This window comes from Argopecten irradians, chromosome 15 (genome assembly GCF_041381155.1).
Source record: "Argopecten irradians isolate NY chromosome 15, Ai_NY, whole genome shotgun sequence".
NCBI classification, from domain to species: Eukaryota; Metazoa; Mollusca; class Bivalvia; order Pectinida; family Pectinidae; genus Argopecten; species Argopecten irradians.
The window spans coordinates 26,673,444-26,694,151 of NC_091148.1; the positions used below are offsets into that span (position 1 = coordinate 26,673,444).

A 20,708-nucleotide genomic window follows, 5' to 3' on the forward strand; every position below is an offset into this window, starting at 1 on the left:
AATCTTACTGTACCTTCATAGCCAGCCAATGACAATCCCCACCTCAATCTTACTGTACCTTCATAGCCAGCCAATGACAATCCCCACCTCAATCTTACTGTACCTTCATAGCCAGCCAATGACAATCCCCACCTCAATCTTACTGTACCTTCATAGCCAGCCAATGACAATCCCCACCTCAATCTTACTGTACCTTCATAGCCAGCCAATGACAATCCCCACCTCAATCTTACTGTACCTTCATAGCCAGCCAATGACAAAGGGTGAGTGAACGAAGGTAACTCGGACCACTCATCTCAACAACTTGAAAATGCTGATTATCAGAATTTAAAGTCATTACCTTTTTTTATCAATAGTTTTGTTTATAGTGATCTAAGTGTAATTAAACAGGATCGTTGATCTTAAGTTTTACTGAATACAAACTTCCATAATAATAATGTTCGATGAGTAACAGATCCCAAGGTCTGGTCTATATGTATGTACTCCCGATTTTCTGGGAAAAAAGTCGAGACTTATACTCCGGAAAATATGGTAGCTTTACTTTATCAGCACCCCCAATCCCCTCCCATACTTCAGGCTTCTCCGTCACTCATTCATCATTTTCTTGTTAACCAGGAAAAACATTCATCACTAATGTCTGATCGCGATATTGATAATATAAAGACCTCTGTCCACTGATATCGGGGCAGAGTTTCACCCCATGATTATACTGTAATGAAGAAAAAGTTTTAAAACGATGCCACATGATGTACAAACTGACTATTACTCAACCTTCCATAGACATCCATCACACAAACTTTTTGATTTTAGTTCACATCAACATGCTCTATTTTACCTATCATAAGCCATAGTCAGAAACCGGTTGTTATAATGAGTTTCCATCTCATGTGTTAAATTTGGATTTCTTGAAAACAATAAATAATACTCTAAATGTATAAGTTTTATAGAGCTTCTTTTTTTTCTTTTTTTTAAAATTTACATCTGTAATTCACAGCCAAAAAGATAGCAATTATGGCTAAAGTCAATATTGAAAGCAATTTATTTAAATTGAAGCGGTACCATGGTATGTATAGGTTATAGTGTGTACATAAACAGCGGCTGGTTTACGGAAGGTAAAATATTGCCATATTACTTGACGTATTTAGTAAACCTGTTGTAATCAGTCCGATATCTCCGTCAGCACAATCAGAATTCATTTGATGAGAATAATTTTATGATATTCAAAAAAGACATAAAATTGATGAAAACTTTGAAAATCACACACAGAAAGCTCTATAGTAGACAAGCTTTCCTTTGACCAAGACAACATCAATAGTGATGGGCACATCTACATAAATCTATGGCAGCTCCAAGCTTACGGAACCGAACAGGAGGAGTGGTCTGCTGCAGTCAAGTAAACTGACCACAGTGGTCAACAGAAGCCAGATAGTATGAGTTTGTATCCCTATCTGGTGTCTTTTGATCGGTCAAGTAAACTGGCCACAGCAGTCAACAGAAGCCAGATAGTATGATATCGTATCACTATCTGGGTTTTTTTTTAACGGTCAAGTAAAGTGACCACAGTGGTCAACAGAAGCCAGATAGTATGATGTTGTACAACTATCTGGTGTCTTTTGAATGGTCAAGTAAACTGACCACAGTGGTCAACAGAAGCCAGATAGAATGATGTCATTTCACTATCTGGTGTCTGTTAAGATTTCCCTAGACAAGGAACTATGCGGCGTGGTGTATTGTAGCCGGGCAGTTCCTGTCCAGAGGAGCTGAGGATGTAATGCTCACCAGAAACAGATATTACCAAACAGTATGTCCTTATCTACAGTATAGCTAACTCCTTTCTTTTTTTTAAAGAATTCATATTTTTACTTATATACGCTGGTATCCTCCTTAACTTCAGCTTGTAGTTACCAAAGATCAGATTAATTCTTTAATTCCAGCATGCTGATCACACACTGGGATTTCAAAAGTATATTAAAACAGTATGGTTAGAAATACAACACAGTTTTATCAATGCTTGTAAGAAAATTGACTTTTTCACAATTGCTTTTTATCACACAAAAATATGAAATATGAAGGCAGATTTGACAATGTAGAGGTAGATTCTGCTGCGTAACAAAGATACAGCATCCTTAATAATTAAACGAGCCAAACGTTCGACAGATTAAACAAGGTCAACATGTCTGACCCTCAATCTACTCTAGAGGAAATGCATCAGTACAGTACAGTTGTATCGTTACCATGGTGATCTATATAGTTAGGTAATCTTCCATTCCTATTGGCCTTCACCATCTGATGGAAGGAGAAGGGAGGTAAATCATTTCAGTTAAACTAACAAATAATGAAGGGAGGTAACTGCAAAGTATTCCGAAAAGCAGTTTCTGAATAAAAGAGCATTTATGAAACCCAAATAAATCGAAATGTAATAATTATTGGATTAAACAATTGTTATTTTAATTGAGTACGACAAATAATCTTACTCTATCATGATTATCCAAAATATCAAAATAAGGCCTGATACAATGAGTTGATATCTGGAACAGAGCACTGCCATGGTGTACACTGTACTGTCTCTAGATGCATTTCCCCGAAACCTCACCTAGAAATATTACAACAGTAAACTTGATAAAACAAATCTGGTTGTGAGCCAGTTGCATATTCAATGATATATAATAAACACCCGGCACTGAATACACTAAATGGCAGGAAATAACACCCCACAACTATTCATAGTACAACAGGTATAACTCTGATGCTATTTATAGTGCAACAGGAATGTTGTGTAGCTATATATAGCTCAACAGGAATCCCTTGTAGCTGTGCATACCTTGAAAGGAATGTCCTTTAGCCAAATACATTTAGCAATGTTCTGTAGCTTGACATGAATTCCCTGTAGCTTGTTATAGCAAAAGAATTTGATGTCTATAAAAAATGCGGAAAAATTCCTGCATCTATTTATAGCCATAGAGAGCCATGCAAGAATTGTTTGTTTCTATTAATAGCATGTATATGACAGCATTACAGAAAAGTCCTGTGTTTATAAATAGCGTGACATCGATGTCGTGCATACATAAATAACATAACAGTGTTGCCCTGTGTCTATAAATAGCAAGATGGGGAAGTCCTGTATAGCTATAAATAGCGTGACAGGAATGTTGTAGGCACGTTATAATACAAACATCAGACAGCAGTGCCCCACACCCGCCCTGTCACTGAGGTAGCCATGTTAATTTTACAATATCAAAAGTATAACCCAATCAGAAAAAGCCAAATGGCATAATGGAAAATTTGGATGGTTTGTAAATATGTGACAATGGCTTTCGAGGTAGTTTAAGTCTAAGGCATCCGTGAAAAATAGTCAACAATGAATTGAGCTTAAAGTACTCAAAATATTGCATTTGTCAGCAAACAATTGTGAAAATATGTCAGAAGGCAGAGAGAAATCTGTTGAACAATATGGACGTCATCATTTTCTGTGCAGATTTTTTAAGGTCATTTATGACCTGATTACAACAAAACTAGGTCAAGGTCACTGTGTGACTCAAAGAGGTCAAATAAGTTGACCTTCGTTAGCTATTCAACAGAAATTATTCATATTAGTATTAATATCTAAGGTTCACTGATACATACACATCTTACACAGATGAAACTCATACTTTTGTATATGGTAATTAGTATATTATACACACAATAAACTATAGTACAAGAGAACATTGTTAGGGTGACAGTACAGATCACAACCTACAGCTGTACATACAATATCAAAGGTAACAAAATCTTTGGTAGGTTAAGAGAGTGTAGTCCTTACACGTCGTATATACAAAACAAAACATCATCTACCACGGGGAAACGACCCATCACGTAGATACACACAAAAAAAAGAACGAAAGAGAAATAACAAAATAAGAATTATAACAAAGCAATGAGCAAAAAGGCTGTTCCAACCATTGATTAAATAAAAGGTTAAAAAGTCAGCACTAGTTCAGCTGACCCCTGGGTCATCTAAGGTCACACAACATTTAAAGGTCATGTGAGGTTAAAGGTTATACGTAAGCCAAAGATCATTAAGATCACCTTAGGTTAAAAATAACCTACTATAAAAAATTCTTTTACTCATCAAACTAAAACTCCAAGTTTAACTATGTAATACAACTTAAATGAACACCTAAAACGTTGTAGTAAAGAAACAAACTTCAGTAACCGGTACTTCATTATTAAAACAGCACTATTATATTACAAAATCAATTCCTCCAAAAATCATAAAAAATTTACAAAATCAACAGAAATAAATCATCTTTGATTGTAGGAAAAAATATAAAATCAAGAAATGTGAATCTGTTCAGTGGGGGACAGTTAGGAAGACAGCTACAAAGCAATCCTAAAAGGGGGGGGATAGCTAAACACAGGTAAGTTAGTACAGGTGTTAACGAACCGTGGATAAGGGACAGTACAGGTCAGTTACAGGTAAAATCTTGATGCATATTCAGAAGCTTATTATTAGTTATACATAAATCGTTAACAATCTTATCAGAACACATTCTCCCCTTCCACATATCATCAGTTACCACCTTAACTATTAATTAATTAGTTAGTAACCATTCGCTCCAGAATGCCACTCTATTAGTCCCTTGACAAATAGTATCATCAACATCAGGCTATGTCAAAGGACGGTATATTTTTAAGGCTTTTCGGAACTTTCTCGACAACAAACTTTTTAAAACACTGACATGCATCTTAGAAAACTTTTCTTCCAATTGAATTAAATGGTAAGAGGTATCAACAGCATGCTTCTCGTTCACCCCTGAAAACTCTTTTGAACTTTTCTAAAACTGAGGCTGGAAGAGTTCATTATTGTTTTTCAGGGTTGAAAGGTTAAAGATTTCCTTACATTTACAGTAAAATCGTCAGAGGTATATATATATCTGTTACATAGATTTCTTAGCATTCATCAGAGGTATTTAGCATAGCATGATAATTTACATGAAAAGAGGTATTTTACCATGAAAAAACATATTTCAATCAAATACAATTGCAGAGAATGTTTACTGTGAACAAATACATATATAAATTTTAACATGAATCATTTCCAAAGCATGACCTTATTGTCTTCATACAGAATTTGATGTACAAAAAAAATGAAATATTATATATAATATACAGAAATGAAATATTATATATAATATACAGAAAGTTTTCCCACATACAGACCAACATAATTAAGTCACATCCAATTAGCAGGTAACATACAACAGGTAAACAGGGTTTTATTGTGTGAGATGAATAACCCATTTACAGGAATAAACAACAAATGTATCAGAAAATCCTGCAGAAAATTACATCATTTCCAAATTCTACAAATAATTACAAATGTAACATATTCACAGCTATGAAATACCTGAATGGTATTCATTCTTACAATCATTACTGGATTACATCAAGATTTTCTATTTATAGACACACAAGAACAGGTAGAGAGGTATATAAGGCCTAATTTGACAGGTGTCTTACCTGTCCTGAGGTATATATACGGTAGAAGTGTATAACAATATAAAATATTTATTTTTATGGGTAAAATTTTAAAGGTAGAGCGGGTAATGAAGATGTACAGGTAACTACTTCACAGGTAATCATTGCACAGGTAATGTTTTAAAGGTAATTTGTGTACAAGGATTCCTAGAGGTAATCACTTTTAGGGAAAATCAGTTCTACATTAAATTGAACAGGTAACTAATTTATAGATAACAAATATTGAGGTAATTAGAAAGGAAATTGTTAAAAGGTAATTTATACAGTGTACCTGTATTTTACAGGTGTCTAGGTGAATATTACCTGTATTTGTTGTATAAGTTAATCTGATGCCCACGTAGTCTCCACATACACAGAGAGAGAGAGAGAAAAATTAGATCGGGAGAGAGGTGGGCATGGCATCACCACCTATGACAACCACGCCCACATCTCACACCAACACACCCATATCATGTGATGAGCTTTTATATAGATTCGTGCAAATGTGCTGAATATATAAAGAATATAGAATATATATAACTATGATAATATATAGGATGATGTGAAGTACAAGCAATAAGTCGACAGCACTAGTGAGATATGTACACGTTACCAAGGTTTTGAGGTAGATTTCTTTGTCGCTGTGTAATACTACTGATAGTTAGCAACATCTCCTGAGTTATCATATGGTAATTATCCAATTAAAAAGCTTTTCAAGAAAATCAATACCAACAAAAAATAGTTTTAAAAATCTTACAAAGATACTCCTGAGGTAAAATAGTAGTGGACCACGACCAAAAATAATGTTAATGTGATTTGACCACCTCCAAGCTCCGCAGACTGTAAGCCCTCTTAAGGGCTCAAAGTGGGCTCAAAGTCTGAGCCCTCATACTGTTAGGTCCTTCCAAGGGCTCAAAGTCTGAGCCCTCATACTGTTAGGTCCGACCAAAGGGCTTAAAATCCGAGCCTTCATACTCTTAGGTCTGTCCAAGGGCTCAAAGTCTAAGCCCTCATACTGTTAGATCCTTCCAAGGGCTCAAAGTCCGAGCCCTAATATTTAAAGCCTTTCAGAGGGCTCAAAATTACTAACTGTCAGGGGTCCTAGATGGCTTGGATTCCCCAAACTAACTGGTTCTTTCAAACTAACTGGTTCTCTTAAACTAACTGCTTCTCTGAGAGTTCAAAGTTTAAATAAAAGAAAAAACACTGCAAGCTTGTAAAACTGTCAGAGTCCACGGTAGAGTTCAATAGTCTTAGCCACATAATGGTACACAGAGGTTCTAACTTAAAATATAAATAAATGTTTTCAGTGAAGTTCCCAAAACCTTCAATAGCACAAGCATGATCAAGATCGTCTAAATGCCCTTTAGAAGTATGAGGTTTCTCAGCTTTCCAAACTCACTCTTGATAGATCAACTACAGCTGTCAAACTCTCAGAAATTAATTTGGAATCTGATTTTGCTAGCCTTGTATAGCAGTCCTCATTGCTGGCATTTGGTTATATTAAAATGGTTAAATATTCCCACTTAAAATTCAATTTGATAGACTTATCACTTAAAATTCAATTTGATAGACTTATTTTGACAATGGTGATTTGTCTGAGTTCTTGGTTTGCCTTTGGAATCTGTCATATTGATTACTATGCTTTGTTCAAATGATTGTCTTCCTGTTGAGAGTTACAAATCACTTGATCTTGTAGAAAGTGTACATCTAATACAAGGGAGACAACTCGTTGAACAGAAAAATCCAAAAATATCTCCCCACGAACACGAACATATTCCTCAAAATCAAACTCATGCATAGCTGTCATATCGAAAGCCTTGTTTTCTGTTCAGAGATAGGATTGAATACTTATATCATTGTCCACTTATAGAAATAGACAGCACATTCAATCCAACGACTGAACTTCTATAACACTACAATATTTACCATCGTCATTCAAACAAGTCCAGACCGGTCATCCCACAACAGTGAGGAGCCTGGAGGTGTTAGAGTGATCTCCCCTGAACAGTATTTTGTAAGGAGCCTGGAGGTGTTAGAGTGATCTCCCCTGAACAGTATTTTCGTATTTCCAACAGATCACCAATCATATTTTATGGAACATGAAGATGAGTACATATATAACTTTTTTTTTTTTAAATTTTTTTCTTCACGATTATAAATCACCCGTGTCGTGAACATTTATATAACACATATATAGCATAAGAGAATTTTAACTTTTGACAAAAAATGAACTCAGTGTATATATGGGGACATTGGGGTTGAATATGGCAGATATATATACATTAATGCCGAGCTAACACGCAAGGGAGTTAACTATGTAAAAAGATTTGTGATAATGATGAGAAAAAGAATGAAAATGATGGGAATTCACCGGGCATGATATAAAAAAAAAATATGGCTTTGATAAGCAGCAATATTCAACAAATACGTCTTAACACTTCAACCGAAAAAATAGAAATCTTTTATTACAAAAAGGAAGAAAAATAAAAAATTATTCGCAGAATCACCGGTCAGTTAAATGGAATAAAGGTTTTTAAACGTTGTTGGAAGAATAATGACAATAATAATTGATCGTTTGAAAGCACATAAAATAATATGACCCAGGTCTTATAATTAATGCATTGATATAGACCTGTACTCTAATGGCGAGATTCAAAATGAAATTAGAGATTCATTATAGTGTGATTATTTTGATTATATTGATTTATCTAAATGATCCCAAGTACAAGATTCTATTTATCTTAGAACGACCCCGTAACTTACTAATTACTTTATAATATTGTCCAACGCCCCTAACATTACGGACCAAGCAATTTATTATGCAATTAAGAGAACATACATTTTTCATTGCAAAATTAGCGAAAAGTGAGGTATGATGATATCAGTAAAATGAAAACATTAAATGTCATAGCTCAGTATATGGAAGTCTGAACACAAAGCGGGTTCGGATGTCAACAACAAAAACATAAAAGATTTCAAAAAAGAAACGGGTAAAAAAAATGTGGTGAAAGTCGGTATTGATTACAAATAATGAATGCTGTGGATTGTGTACACTACAATGTGTTTGGTGTTTACCTAGTGTGGTTTACTGTAAATAGCTTTGTAATCCAGTGATGGAATATAAATAAAAAGGGATGATAATCAACCAATGGCTTCTGACCCTGTAGATCATCTTAATAAAAAAATTTCTTTAAAATGATTTTGATAAGTATCCAATAAAAACTTTTGGATTTATAATTGTTCAAATTATGTTAAAACTACTACTATATCAAATGCTTTTTTCCCTTTGAAATTTTTTTGTTTTTTTGTTCTTTCATTACAAATTAACATATAATATGTATCAAAACAATGATTTTTTTCCCTTTAAAAAATTAAATTAAATTGATATTTTTCAGTTTTTCACCATTTCTGTTCTTTTAAAAGTATACTTAGGACATTTCTTAATTTCATTAACTTTCACCCCTAAAGATACACTTAGACTCTTCTGAATCAAAGACTAGACCAGTCCATTATCAAATTTCAGGGGTGAATGAGTTAATTTACCAGAAAATAGATTATAATCTACAGAACCACATAAAAAACGCCAAACCAATAGTAAGGATATCTGCATAAGGGCTGGATCCTCGAGAATGTTATAGCTGTTCTCACATCTTAGCTGTACGTGACTTCCTCAGAGCAATACCTAAATTACGCAATAACAAACGATAATATCATTACACTTTTAAGTACCGGAGTATGTATATTTAATATGATGATATTTAAGAAGGATGAAACTGATAATCAGCATATCGTCATTGTTCAATGGAATTGAAAAAAGAATTGCAACAAAAAAAAATAATTCAAAACAATCATGCCCCATTTTATAATTAAATAACTGCTTTATGTAACTTTTCCACACTTGCAACACATATTCTAAAGAAAAGAAAATTGACAGGACTGATGATAAAACAGTAATTCATTCTTATAATTTTTCAGGTACAGTTACAAAATGGTAAATAAATTTGTATTATAACCATTTAAGATCTGTTAATGTATCTGGTTCTCGTAGGTCTCCAGCCCTTGTACAAACAAAGTAATGTAATGCTAAAACCAAATTATCTAATGTTTCTATTCCATTATGCTGAATGCATGGTGTACAAACAATTAAGGTTTTGAGGAAAAAATTGGTGTTTTGTATGGCACGCATTTTATGACGAACACAAATTTTGGTAAAAGCACCATGTATGTTGTAAGTAATCCATCAAATGTGGGGGGCAAAAGGGAATTGTAAAAATAACAGGATAGAGTCGGTAGAAAGATTCACGATGACTTGGGGTATAAATACAGAGGAAAAATACAACATTGTTTAGCTGCAGCAGTATTAGGAATAAAAAAAAATTCATTTCACAAATTACACAAAACTATTCATCCCCGAAGTTTCAAAATTGACTGTTCCAGTCTTTGAAATGGAAGATTCAAATAAATCTCCAGGGGGGAAATTAGCTGATATTTAGAAATCTTGCCATTAAGAAAAATTTTATGCAAATAGTACTGTACAGAAGATCTCTTAATCTGAAAATATTGGAAGTAAATTTAACTACAAGTAATATCTTTAAAAAAAACATCAATTTCAAATATTCCATAATTGATGTAATTAATTGAAAGGTGAACATATTTTATGCGCCACTTAAAATAAAGTTATCATCTTTTTTTTATTAAAAAAATTGACAGATCTAGATAATTTTGTCATATTTGTCACATATGTACTAGATCTAGCACTGAGAAAAACTTCAAACTTGATATACATTGTATAATAAACACACAATATTTAACACAGATCGTGTATCTGTAGTTCTAATACTACAATAAATTTGTGAACCGGTATTAATTAGGACCACATATCCCTGCATATTGTTCCAATATTAACAACAAACATTAACGAACCATTGTATATCTAAAGGAGTGAACAGCCCCACTTCAGAACCGGGTCAACAAGTGATTAGTGATTTCATCTTGTCATGGATAATATATAATAAGTAAAAATGAAAAATAGGGTTGTGCCCCTTTTTTACGAGGTGCAGAGGGTAAGTTACCGGGATATCCATTATCAATGGCAGTACATTGTGATATCTGTAGCATCAATTACATCAACAAAGTTATTACAATACATGAATGAGATAAAAAATCCAATAATTACATTTGTCTGCCGCCAGATCAGGGGACATAACTCCCCTGTTATTCCGCGTCAAATTGACGAGGAATTTTATAATACCCGCTATATAGTCAAAAAAAGAGGTAGCATCGGCCTCCCAGTTCATCGCACGACTCCCTAACGACAGTAGATCTTCAGAAAGTCTCGTGTGTCTGTAGCACTAAACGTGTCTCCAGCCTGGAGAGTTCCAGGCCATGTAGTCATCATCCTGGTCCAAGATATGTCCAGGAGTTGTCCCCCTGATGACCTGTCAGGTCCTGTAATAGAGAATTAAGCATTACAGACAATTTCAGTATGAAATATCCATAAAGCAGAGTGAACTGTCTCGTGTTAACAAGGACATGATGGTCGTCTAGTAATATGGCTGCCATGGTAACACAATGGTATCAAGGAATTTAATAATAAAACAAAAAGTTCTTCAGCATCTCATCTGAAACAGACAAATCGGTTGTCATGGTGACTGATGACAACCACTGTTACCATGGAGACAAAGATTATTATCACCTAAGGATGTTTAAAATTAAGTACAAATTAGAATGGGATTGAAAAATCTTGTCTACTTTTTCTAAATTAAAAAATCCTTTAAACAGGGGTGTGATTGATCCTATTGATTTGTTAAATCTGGATAGCAATGGAAATGACTGGAAACAAAAACAAAATAATGTTTGTTAGGAACAAAAACAATGGTGTTACATTACTGGTTATGACGGCTTGTAGATCTGGTTACGTAGTTCATCTTGCCTGTTCTCATCATATACTAGTCATAAAAAAAAATTCACTTCCTTTTTGATTTGCGGGGGAACTGAACTTATTACGAATGAAAATAATCTGTTGATGAAGGCTCTAAACTTTATTACTTTTTTAATGGCTGACGATGCTTCGGTGTTTATAACCTATTATTCCTTGGTTGGACACACAGACGAGTAACCATGGCCGTGATATTATACCCCTTAGGAAAGAAGAAGCCACATTTCAGCGACAATGTCTAGAAGATGATGTGACAAGGTGCCTTAGGTGTCACACAAACTTATGGCACGGAGACAAAGGACAGTAGATGGTCAGTCTCCAAGGTGGGCTTACAGGTCGTCATGGTAACGTGTGTCTGATACAGCAGCTCACATAAAACCAGGAAATGCCAGTCTGTCTCTGCGGTGTCTAGTTACACTGACAAAGTACCGGCAGGTGGAACACCGTCTGTGGACTTCAGGATTAATGGAGGACATTCTCAATAACAAACCAACAATGGTGGCAAGAAAGAAATGTCTCAATTAACTTATACAACTTTTCTCTCTCAGGTTTTAATACTTATCTATCTGTACTACCAACCATCAATCTCATTCAATATCTTTTTCTTGTCGTTTGATTAACAACAGTTTTTGATAAAACTAAAATCTGCCAACTCATAAATTTCTATTTCTGATATTTGACCTTTTAACACCATTATGGCAGCCCAACAATATTTGACCAAACATGTCTTATATATATATGACCTTTTATTAACCTTCAATATGACCTTTGACTTAACTTCAATATTTGACCTTTTCATGATATGCCTTAATTAAGACACTTGAAAACATTTGTATATAAAAATACCCTCTATAACTTCAGTGATCTTTGACCTTCATTTTTTAATTTATTTTTATCTCTCCAATCATGACCTCTTACCTTTCTTCACCTTCCTGTGATATATTGACTGTGAGTGGTTAGTTAAGAAGCCCTATGAGATATATGACCCCATCCAAGGTTAGTCTAGCAACTTAAATTTTGACCTTCCTGTGTTATATATATTGACTATGAAGCCCTAAGAGATGTATGACCCCACTCTGGTCAGTCTGGTGACATTTGACCTTCCTGTGTTATATTGACTATGATTGGTCAGTAAGAAGCCCTAAGAGATGTATGCCCCTCTCTGGTCAGTCTGGTGACATTTGACCTTTCCTCTGATAAAATGACTGTGATTGGTCAGTAAGAAGCCTTATGAGATATATGACCCCTCTGTACTCAGTCTGGTGACATTTGACCTTTCCTTAGATATATTGACTGTGATTGGTTAGTTAAGACCTTTGACCTTCCTGTCTTATATTGACTATGATTGGTCAGTAAGAAGCCCTAGGAGATGTATGCCCCTCTCTGGTCAGTCTGGTGACATTTGACCTTTCCTGTGATGTATTGACTGTGATTGGTCAGTTAAGAAACCTTATGAGATATATGACCCCTAAGTTGACCTCACCCTTCAGACTGACACTGGTAAAGTTAGTCCCTAAGAAAGGCGCTAACTACCTTGCTCTCTCCCCACTGTCTGAAACTGGCCAGCTCAGAGGCCATACACAGACAAATTTATGTGACTGGCTGGCTATATGTATCTCCAATATCAGCGCGACTGTCTGGCGATATTAATTAGGGTATTGATCATAGGTCAGGTCAGTAGGGGCTCCGGCCAGTCGCGATCAATACTGACAGACACGCCGCAGGCCTCCGCGGTCACCACAATGGTCAATACACCCCACACCACAATCTTAATTGTCTCATTACTTATTTAATTTTTAAACCATGTAATCCCCGTCTTTAGCAGCATGGTGAGAGAGAGCATCATTTTGTGGATTCCTTACCCACGTAATCTTCATCCTTACCAGCATGGTGATAGTTTTCATTATTTTGTGGGTTTATTTAGAGAGGGAATCCAATAAACCAAGAAATAACGAATGTTCATCAACTGATAGACGCAACATTTTTTATCAATTAATCTGTTAACGATATAATCACAATATATATCATATATAGATTCAGACTGCTATGTTTGATTTCCAACAAGACAAAATGATAGACAACCACTAGCTGCTAACTCCAGAATTCCAATACAACCCATCCAATATATCTAACAGCAGTTTGTACATGCTTTTGTCAGACAGTGCGTTATTTAATCTTCAAATGTTACATTTGTATTTCCAAATGTGATGAACCTTTTTAGTCATCCTATTGATTACTAATATTTATACAATGTACATTTTTCACATGAACATTACTATTTAACATGTTTAGTAATTTTCGTACTGACGAATTAAGAAAAGCTTTTAACATTTTATTCAACAAAACAAATTACCAAACGTTTTAAAAATTTCAATAACTATTATGAATAGGTAATGATTTGACAAGTACAAAAAACAGCTTAAACTGATTTTTGGCAGTACTGCAAAAAATCTTATATTTACATCTACAATGCAGTGAAATGAGTACGAACAGTCAGACTTTTAAGGCAAATTGTGGTCTTCAATGTCATTTCACATTTTTAGAGTGTTACTAGTAATTGTGATTTCTGCTCTTTCTGTATCAATAGCAGCGTGAATAAGTAACAACGATCCTTAATCTTATAATGATACAGGCCCTAACAGGCCCTACATACAATTTTAGTCAATTTGACTTTGCCAGAAAAACAGGGTCATTTACTTGAACAAACATGGCATGCATGGACTTTTTAGTAATGTACTTTTGATAACCAGTTTGGTAAGAGAGACTTTTGATTTAGTACAGTGACTCTAGTCAAAGGGATAGTACAATGGGATTGTGATATAAAAGCTTTAAGGGATTTCTAATCAAACTGATTGGTTTTCCTTACAGAGATATAAATGAGGTGGCTCTCCTTGAAAGGCAGCAATGGCCAAGTGGTTAAGATGTCCCAACATATTAACACAAGCCTTCCATCTCGCGATCAGGAATTTGAATCTCATGTGGGGCAGTTGCGAGTTACTGACTGCAGGTTGGTGGTTTTTCTCCGGGTACCTCAGCTTCTTTTCCACCTATGAAATGGGCCTATCCTTAAATGACCTTGGCTGCTAATATGGCAAAACCGATGAAACCAAACCTTAAAGGGATCAGTTAAGGAATATGTGTGTGTTTGCTTACTTGAGGGAGTTTTGATTAATTAAGGTAGCTCTCCTTGAAGGGCTGTAGTTAAGGATGACTTACTTGAGGGAGTTTTGATTAAGTAAGGTAGCTCTCCTTGAAGGGCTGGTAGTTGGGGATGGTGTGAGGGTACTTGACGTGCCACACCATGTGGAACATGAACTCGATACGATCCTGACAGCATTTCTGACAGCTGGGACACCTGAACGGGTCGTGGTCCATCGGATGCAGCGACTGGTGAAGATGGTACATGGTGAAGTCCTGGAAAAACAGGTTACAGTGAGGGCAGTGGTGGATCCCCGAGTCGACGGTCGGGGTTTCTGAGGTTGTCGTCACATCACGCTTCTCTTCACTCTCGGTCTCGGACATCTGGGGAGATTTAGATACAAATGAGGAGTTGCCTCCCTTCCAGTCGCCATCATCGGAGTCGCCACTACTGATGGACTTATTCATGCTGAGGTCAATGACGCGGTCGCCGCGGTCTGAGGTAGAAGTCTGAGCCCCATATATAGAGGAGATAGGAGGCAGAGGGACAGGCTGAGGTAGGCTGGTCAGTCCCGACAAACTGTAACAAACAAAGGTCATCGGTTACCATAGTAACAAACAAAGGTCATCAGTTACCATAGTAACAAAGGTCATCAGTTACCATAGTAACAAAGGTTATTGGTTACAATAGAAACAAACAAAGGTTATTGGTTACCATAGTAACATACAGACATCAGCCCCAGCAAACTGTAACAAACAATGGTCATCAGTTACTAGGAACATATAGATACAAACAATGGTATTGTTCAGTCCATAAAAATATTTACTGAAAATAAAGGTCATCAGTTGCCATTGCCAAAATATTTACATGTTACCATGGATACAGGTGACAGTACAGTTTTGTCTTTTTCTAACAATGCAACATACACATTCTATAACATTTCTATTTGATGATGTATAAAGGACAGCTTATTTTGTGGTGTTCGTGACAAAAAGAATAATACACATGTACTTGTACTAAAACACATGTAAATTCCCAATGCTTATGAAATATGTAGCCAGTTGTATGTACCATGGACAATGTGAGTTAGGAGATATGAGTCCATTCTTGCGAGAACGCACTATACCTACCATGGACACTGTGAGTTAGGAGATATGAGTTCATTCTTGTGAGAACGTGCTGTACATACCTTGGACATTGTGAGTTAGGAGATATGAGTCCATTCTTGTGAGAACGCGCTAAACATACCTGGGACATTGTGAGTTAGGAGATATGAGTCCATTCTTGTGAGAACGCGCTAAACATACCTTGGACATTGTTAGTTAGGAGATATGAGTCCATTCTTGTGTGAGAACGCGCTAAACATACCTTGGACACTGTGAGTTAGGAGATATGAGTCCATTCTTGTGAGAACGTGCTGTACATACCTTGGACATTGTGAGTTAGGAGATATGAGTCCATTCTTGTGAGAACATGCTGTACATACCTTGGACATTGTGAGTTAGGAGATATGAGTCCATTCTTGTGTGAGAACGCGCTAAACATACCTTGGACACTGTGAGTTAGGAGATATGAGTCCATTCTTGTGAGAACGTGCTGTACATACCTTGGACATTGTGAGTTAGGAGATATGAGTCCATTCTTGTGAGAACATGCTGTACATACCTTGGACATTGTGAGTTAGGAGATATGAGTCCATTCTTGTGTGGACTCGCTCCGTCGGAGGTGTGACTACGCTGACTGAGGTATGTGGATGAGGATAGGGCTGGAGGTGAGTGAATCACACTGTTACTCGTCGTCAAGGAGATCTGAAGGAACCAATCATATCGTGTTTAATACAGAAACCTTCCTAATCACCCAATAAACAATGCTTATAATACAGATTTATGACTGAGGTGACCAATGAAATGTTAGTAACTATAACAATATCTTTATTTAGTAAAATTTCAATACAGTCACGACAATTAATAGATTCAATAAAATCACATATACAATGTATTGCAAAGACTGGTTTTATATGTTAAAATGCATTAAAAATTTACAGCACTTAAAATGAAAAAAATCGCAAAAACTCTCTGATCAAGTTATTGCATTTATTTCTAAACTTACCTTGCCATATTCATTTGACATCTGCCTTTGAAGGTTTCTAAGTTCTGAGTCAGAAGAGTTTTGATTGGATAGTGGGCGACTGTTCTGGCCATCTGATTGGTGGGCCTCGTCTCCGGGTGTTGATGGGGGCGTGACCTGCTCCAGTTTGATTGGGCTGGGAGTTTTATGAGAGCGATACATGCTGTCGGTTGAGGTAGATACGGCTAGGTCACACTGATCGCGTTTAGGCGCCGGCAGAATCGACGAATCCGATGGCGGCGGCAGAATCGACGAATCCGATGGCGGCCCCATGTAATGGCTCTGAGTAACAGCAGCAGCGCTGTGCATTATCGTTTCGTATGTAAGGGCATGTTGTAGTAGAGCGCGCTGCTGCATGGCGAACGCCTGATAGGCGGCCATGTTTACATGTCCCGAATTGCTCGCCACACGGGCTCCTGTTGATCGGTAATTAACGAGCTTTCCTCGCATGTGTACATTTCTCTCATGACGACGTAAGTCATTGGATTGTGTGAAACATCTAAAAAATACAAAAAGTCCTCATGTATGAGACTTTAGTGTTGGATAAAAAGATCTATGGATATAATATAAAGATGTACTGTGATTATATAATTATGTCCGTTGTATTTCTATAAAACTGTCATTTTGGGGAAAGGGGTTTATCTATCTTATATGGTATAATACAAATTCTTTATGAGTGATATTTCCAAACCAGACTATTCTATATGTGTGCGGGTGGTTATCCACTGTTGTGTATATTTCTTTTTAAGTGTATGGTTATTTATTAAGTATGGACCTTTATTGATGTTAATGTGGAATTATGCAAACTTAGAATCCTTATTTTTTCATTCTACCTAGTAGAAATCAAGGTCCTTAATTTTTATATTGACTGCATAATTTGTAAAATGTACATGAAGAGTTATCAGACCACTCCAATACTCCTTTCTCAGAAATTTGGAGATATATTGTGATGCCATAAATGCAATATTGACCCAGTTGTGATGTCATAATCATAATAATGACTCTGTGTTCCTAAAATAGAAACACTGGATTCGTATGCAAAATATTGACATGTACTTGACCATGTTAATTACATTGAGAAAAGGGGAAAATCGTAGCATACCTAGTATAGATAATTACGTACCTGTGACATATTTTGCACTTGTACGGTCTCTCTCCGGTGTGGACGCGTTCGTGCACTTTCAAATTTGACGACCAAAGAAAAGACTTTCCACAAGTGGTACACACATAGGGCCGGTCGGCTCTGTGTAACTGTTCATGTTTACGTAACGTAGCTATTTCTCGAAACTGTCTAGAACACACCTCACACTTGTGGGGACGTGAGTTGGAGGACGCTGGTAGTCGGACAATCTCTTTCTCCCGCCCATCCTCATCCATCTCTGTAACAGAAAAAAAATAATTGTAATTTGTGGATCTTAATCTGGGATGAAGTTTTAAGATTATTTTTTATTTCTGGAAATATGAAGACTTAAAAGACTTGAGCAAATATTCAGTTCAAATAGGTAAAATACAGAAAGAAAGGGGCCTTAATTCGGCCTCAAATGTACCCCAGAAATGACACAGAAACCCATAACCTATGTGAGATCCCAACACAATGTTTTAATGGTTTATATTTAATTGATCACTTTAGGATCATTAAGTTATACGATATTTCCCATGAAACTCTGCACATAAAAGACATTAATATATATACAATGTCACAAACTGGTGCCAGTGATCTGAACTCTGCCAATAATACAGGTGTTATTGATACAAATTTTGAAGATATTTTTTTTTATTGTCAGAGGCCATAAAATCAGGATGTTTGTTGAATTTCTTTGTTTAATAATTTATACAGTGAATACCATCGGTACCAATATTTAGCCCCGGAATCTATAATATTGATGTATTTGTCAAAACATTTGAATTATACATGATACCATAGTAAAATGTAGTTATGGATATCCTTATCATAAAATAATATATCAGTTACTACATACATATAGACGATCAGACTGATGATGAACAACTATTTCATGTTGTTTAATCTAGATATAAAAAAATACATACTTATTTGTAATTAGGGCCGAGGGCACATAAAAAATATAACAAAGTGAGGCACTTACTAAGTAACGAAAATGTAAGTTGTGCACGAAAAACCTTTTAAAAAAGTCAGCCACATTTTACCTCCTTCCGTACTCATAGCACAATAATCGGTCACAGTAAACATGTATAAGCATTCTTTCCTTTGATATATGCATCAATACTCCATGACAAGCTAGTTAATGTTTTATGTGATACAGTTGTAAAACATCATTTAAACCATGGGGAGAGGGGGGTGGACAGGGGCGTTTATATAACTTTAACGGGGCCATGGTGACCGAGTGATTAAGATGTCCCGATATATTACCACTAGCCCTCTACCTCTGGGATGCGGGTTGGAATCCTATGTGGGGCAGTTGCCAGGTACTGACCGCTGGTAGGAGGTTTTTCTCTGGGTACTCCAGCTTTCCTCCACCAACAAACCTGGCACAGTTCTACATGACCCTGGCTATTAATAGGACATTACACTAATAAAACCAAACCATATAACTTCAACTCCTCTAGTAGATGGGAGGGACACTTATTATGGCAGATACAGTTAATAAAAAGTGAAGTTGATATACAGTAGTATAGGATTTAAAAATCAAACATAGAACTCTATGAATTGTATTGTTCATAGAAGAATCCCATAGGACAATACACAAACAGACACATATAAATATATATACAGGTGTGGTTATTCAGTTACAGAATTTTGAAACTGGTTAGCAGAATTCTGGCTGACTAACTGGTTAATCATTGAAAATCCTAGTAACTTTTAATTTTCATTTTGTATTAACTCTTCTAGATGATATACACTTTCAGTCAATAAACCAACAACATCCAAGCACAGACAGATGGACAGATAGACGGACAGACAGACAGACAGACAGACAGACAGACAGACAGACAGACAGACAGAGACGCTCCCGTTCCAGTGTTAGGGGACTCCTAATCATGTAAATGTTTTGCTCTGGCTAAGACCTTCTATAGACTTCAGTTTGGAATCTGACCGTGCTCCAATAACGTGCCGCCTCATCTAAAACGTAATTACTGTGTAGACAACGACGACAGCAAACAATTAGACGATCACCAAAGGGAAGGAACATGAACTAATGAAATTGTCTGTGTAGATATTGTACATGTATTCTGGTAAAATATACAGTTAACCCTAGTCTGGTCCCTACATTAGGTGTAGAACCATCGTAAACATCTTACAAACATGGTAGCCCTTGCCATAAGTCTAGCAGATTTTTACACCCCGTATATGTATTCAGTAAAACTGGTACCAACATTAAAGTGAACTATTCACATCTATAGAATTTGTCATCCTCAACATTTTCTAAAGACTAATTTTGAATTTTCTGAAACAAATCATTACAACAAAATGAAAGCTTCAACTTTTTTGTGAGTCATGTTAAGATTTCTGTTACAACCAATTAATTACTTAAATGTATGAAGGTTTGGTTTGTGTAAATTGACAGCCCAGGTCATCTAAGGACCTGTCAGGTTTAAGAACTGTAATGTGTACTGAAAGCCTAAGTGTCTGGAGAAAAACCACCAACAAGATGTCTGTATCCGGCAACTACATACTTCACATGGGATTTAAACTTGCGACCCAAAGGTTAAGGGCTTGTGGTAATATATCGGGACATCTTAACCACTCGGCCAGCACTGCCCCCAACTAATGACAAATACAATACCGATATGTTCACTATTGATGTAACCCATTATAAGAACAAAACATCTATGGTTTGATGAACTAAAATTTTCAGGTAAGCATTATTCTTTATTTAAAGAAAGTTATAAGAAAACAAAAAAGTCTAAATGGTCTATATTGTTCAACACCAACATGTAAGCATGAATGTATATCACATAGTTTAAGATTCTGTTTATCGTGAAAGGTAAGATTCTATTTCTCAAAAGAAAGGAAACATGTGA

At 35.9% G+C, this 20,708-nt stretch overlaps 1 protein-coding gene across 1 annotated transcript in view; it reads right to left on the bottom strand.

Annotated features, from left to right (window-relative positions):
- Window positions 1-5,160: 5,160 nt before the first annotated feature.
- Window positions 5,161-20,708, bottom strand: part of LOC138309397 (zinc finger protein 629-like) — a 43,252-nt gene continuing 27,704 nt past the window's right edge. Inside the window, exons 2-6 of the mRNA XM_069250588.1 lie at window positions 17,830-18,085; window positions 16,689-17,205; window positions 16,245-16,387; window positions 14,657-15,158; window positions 5,161-10,950 (exon numbers count right to left, since the gene is read on the bottom strand). Coding sequence (XP_069106689.1) covers window positions 14,672-15,158; window positions 16,245-16,387; window positions 16,689-17,205; window positions 17,830-18,083 — 1,401 coding nt within the window. The 5' untranslated portion in view covers window positions 18,084-18,085 and the 3' untranslated portion in view covers window positions 5,161-10,950; window positions 14,657-14,671. The remainder of the gene's footprint in view (window positions 10,951-14,656; window positions 15,159-16,244; window positions 16,388-16,688; window positions 17,206-17,829; window positions 18,086-20,708) is intronic.